The sequence below is a fragment of the Scaptodrosophila lebanonensis genome, unplaced genomic scaffold (assembly GCF_003285725.1).
Source record: "Scaptodrosophila lebanonensis strain 11010-0011.00,11010-0021.00 unplaced genomic scaffold, SlebRS2 tig00000061-arrow-pilon, whole genome shotgun sequence".
NCBI classification, from domain to species: domain Eukaryota; kingdom Metazoa; phylum Arthropoda; class Insecta; order Diptera; family Drosophilidae; genus Scaptodrosophila; species Scaptodrosophila lebanonensis.
This window is the reverse complement of record NW_022060554.1, coordinates 6,974,041-6,977,855: the sequence shown is the minus strand read 5'-3', so window position 1 is coordinate 6,977,855 and position 3,815 is coordinate 6,974,041. Positions and strand designations below refer to the sequence as shown.

The following is a 3,815-nucleotide window of genomic DNA, read 5'->3' as shown; positions in this document are numbered from 1 at the left end:
AAGTATAAGTATTTGCCTATGTTCATGCCAGTGAGTGCGTAAATAATATTTCAGGGCTGTATTCGCGGAATGTCGGGGCTTTAGCTGTCTCATGCTCATAAACATTAAATCAACAAAATGCTGGCATCACGCTCCTCTTGTCACACTTGGCATGGTAACAACAAGAGCGGCTTTGAGTTGCATTTAGGAATGCTTAATGAGTGACAGCCAGAGCAGAAATCTGTGACTGCGGTAGGTTAGTTAAGACAGGCTAGTGCCGTAGTGCCTCCGAACTTAAATGTCCCATCACCGCCACCTCCCCAGTCCCGCCTGTTCACTCCAAAATGCGACACTTTGCATTTTGTCAGCTGTCAAAGGCAAAAGAGAAGCAAAGTTGTTTTTTGCATTTTAGAGCGTTGGCGCTAGATGTGGGTGTTGGTCTCTGGCTGTTGTTGTTGCAGCTGCTGCCTCGGGGTAAAGTGTCCATTATGTTGATTTGAAATACCAAAGCTACAAATGTGCTGCCCCACACAGCCAGGAGAATAAAAGGGAGAGAGAGAACTTTACTTGATTGAAAGGCAGTTACGGACTGTTTTTTATTAGCGATCAGAGCTACATGAGCAAACAATAAGCTACTTGTAATCCAAACTGAATTCTCAATTTCTTTAATTATCGACAACATCTTTCATTTTCGAAATCCCTGATCCCATCTCCGACTAATTTGGGGCCGCTTGGCTTCACGAACTGCCGATTCTCAGCCGGAAGACCGCAATAATCATTTTGCTGATTCAATTATCTAGTTTTCGTTCAGCAAACTTATTGACTAATGTCTCCCAATTATTTTCTGTAACACTCGTTGTTCTTGGAAATTTGTAACCAAATAATAATTTTGAAAGATGTACCCCAGTTCTAAATTACTTCCGAAGCATGCCCCTTCTAGTAAATTGATTATGCTTGAGGAAGATAAGTTCATTTGATTCAAAAGTGGATTCATTTGGATGAAATGGAACTGTTTTCTTCGACTTTCCAATCAATGAACAAAAAATATGTTAAAAGAAAGGTATTATAATTCCAAATTGTGTGTGGCTATATAAGCGTGGCGGAGGCACTATGAGTACCCGAGCACAATCCAGCACTCGGAAGCCCAAAAGCCCGCGGCGATTGTTGGGAACACCGGCACCAACACCCGGCCGCGCAAGTATTGTCAGTCATGGATTCTCCTTAATCGAAAGTGGAAATTTCGACATAATGCCCAAGCTGAACGATATCATTAACCGGCTTTCCTCGCCCCAGGACCCCAAATCAGGCGTTAAACTGTCCGAGTTGGAGATCGCCGCCATCTGTACCAAGGCCCGGCAGGTGATGCTGGAGCAACCGCCACTGCTCGAACTGGAGGCGCCCATCAACATACTTGGCGACTTGCATGGCCAGTATATGAACCTCCTAAAGTACTTTGAGTCGACTGGCTTTCCACCAAATACCAAATATCTACTCCTGGGCGACTACGTAGACCGGGGCAAGCAATCCATCGAGACTATAACTCTGCTGCTGGCCTACAAAATACGCTACCCAGATCATATTTATTTATTGCGTGGAAACCATGAAAGCGCCGGTCTAAACCGAGTCTATGGTTTCTACGATGAGTGTAAGCGTCGCTATACGGTTAGGATGTGGCGCACCTTTATCGACTGCTACAGTTGCATGCCACTGGCAGCCATTATAGATAGCAGCATCTTCTGCTGCCACGGCGGACTAAGTCCTAATCTTTTCTCCATGGATCAACTACGGATGGTGAACCGACCTTGCGATATACCCGAGTTCGGCCTGCTCTGCGATATTTTGTGGTCCGACCCAGATTCCAGGGTCTTGGGCTGGGGCACGAACGATCGTGGAGTTAGCTACACCTTTGGCTCAGACATTGTGGGCACGTTCCTCAGCCGGCACGGCTTTACGCTCGTCTGTCGCGGTCATCAGGTTGTGGAAGACGGATATGAGTTCTTTGCCAAACGCCAGTTGATTACGATTTTTTCCGCGCCAAACTATTGTGGCCAGTTTGACAATGCCGGCGCTATGATGTGTGTGGACCAGAATCTTCTCTGCACATTCCGTATTCAGAAGCCGTTGCAATCGAAGCGGCCAAGTTTGGCAGACGACCATTCAGTTTCCGTAGTCTCTGTGCCAGTAGCAGTCCCATCGATGAAATAATTTTTAAAATTGTCATTCTATGTCAGGGGGGATCCAATAATATCTTCCACCCTGCACACTATATCCGATGAATATATTAAAGAACATTCAATTTTGGCTCTCAAATATTTCTGAATAGCGGCGGACAAAACTCAACTTGTCTACATCTTTTGGAATGAACATTTGCTTGATTGTAGAAATAATAACAAACAATACAAGCAAATAGATGAAACATAATCAGCAGGTTGTCTAAAATGTATGTAGAGTCAGAAGAGGCAAATATTTTTCAATTTTAAACTTGTAGATATGATACTTTCCATTATTAAATACTTGTAGATAGTTTTATGCTGTGCAACATAAATTAATTTAATAATTCATTTTGTCAATAGTAATACAGAATTTATGAAAAAAATACAAGATTCTGTCTAGCCATTAAAATATGCATGTTTAAATGGCGAGTAATATATATTAATTTGTTAAATTATTCCCATTAATTCCAACGTGTGCAGTCATAAAAGATATTAAATTATTAAATACTGCGAAAAAAAGTGCCTGGGAGTAGACAGTTTTATATATTCTTGGTTAATTGACGTGCGTTCTGGGCAGCTGCAAAAAATACATTAAAGTGAAATGCAGCTAAAATAATTACTAAAATGCATTACATTAACACGCACACGATCACGCCCTTACACACACGCACCCACACACACACATATACATATGTATATAAAACAATGTAAATAAATGAAAATTGGAGTGCTTGAAAAATGAAACGCAATTTGCAAATGGGAATTAATTAATGGCAGCCCATTTGTGCGAACGGGCGACACGAACTGGCGATTATGCTAATTTAATATAAAAGTGGCAACTGAACCTAAACGAACGCTGCCTTAAAATTTAGGTGAGGCTGGTCAGTTGGGAGGTGAAAATGAAGTTGTTAAGGCAGCTTTTCCTCAACACCCCGGCCCCGGGCAGAGTCTGACAAACTAACTGCAGTAAACATGACAACATGGGGCACGACATGCAGTGTCAACCTTCAGTTGCTGCAGCTCTGATGGACAACAACACTGCGTCATACATCATGCATAGTATCAGTGTCTCCACAATAGAGAAAATAAACATATGTGGCCAGGACCGAGTACCGTAGCTATGGAACATATTACCGTAGAATAAGGAACAACAACGACAAACAACGGACAGGCAACAACCAACAACAAGAAACATTAACCTAAAAGTCAAAGCGCATAAATTTTGTGCATGTTGAAGGAAACGCCGAACCAAAAGAAAACTCGGAGACAGGATGCATGGAAAGGCAGACATACACGTACAATCGTGTGCATGTGTGAGTGGAGGCAGGACAGACAAACATAATCCCAAATATCCACAAAACTAATCTGTAGCTAACAGACAAAAAGTGCGGATTGAAAGGCAAAGGCGAAGGCGAAAGCAACGGCGTGTGTCCTGGGGTTGGGGATTCGTTCGGACAGGCGAACACAAGGATTTACATATTAAGCCATTTTTAATTTACGACTTCCCCAAAAGGCAGTCAGAAAGACACAGACACAACACACACACACACGCACATTTACACCCACATACATACGCCTGACTAAACAGCAGATAACAAACGACAGTGCACAGAGCAAAGATAA

General features: G+C 42.6%; 1 protein-coding gene across 1 annotated transcript; it reads left to right on the top strand.

Moving 5' to 3' along the window:
- Nucleotides 1-1,030: 1,030 nt before the first annotated feature.
- Nucleotides 1,031-2,275, top strand: LOC115624982 (serine/threonine-protein phosphatase alpha-3 isoform). The gene has a single exon (XM_030519840.1). The coding sequence runs from the start codon at nt 1,090-1,092 to the stop codon at nt 2,182-2,184; it is 1,095 nt and encodes a 364-aa protein (XP_030375700.1). The 5' UTR covers nt 1,031-1,089; the 3' UTR covers nt 2,185-2,275.
- Nucleotides 2,276-3,815: the final 1,540 nt, after the last annotated feature.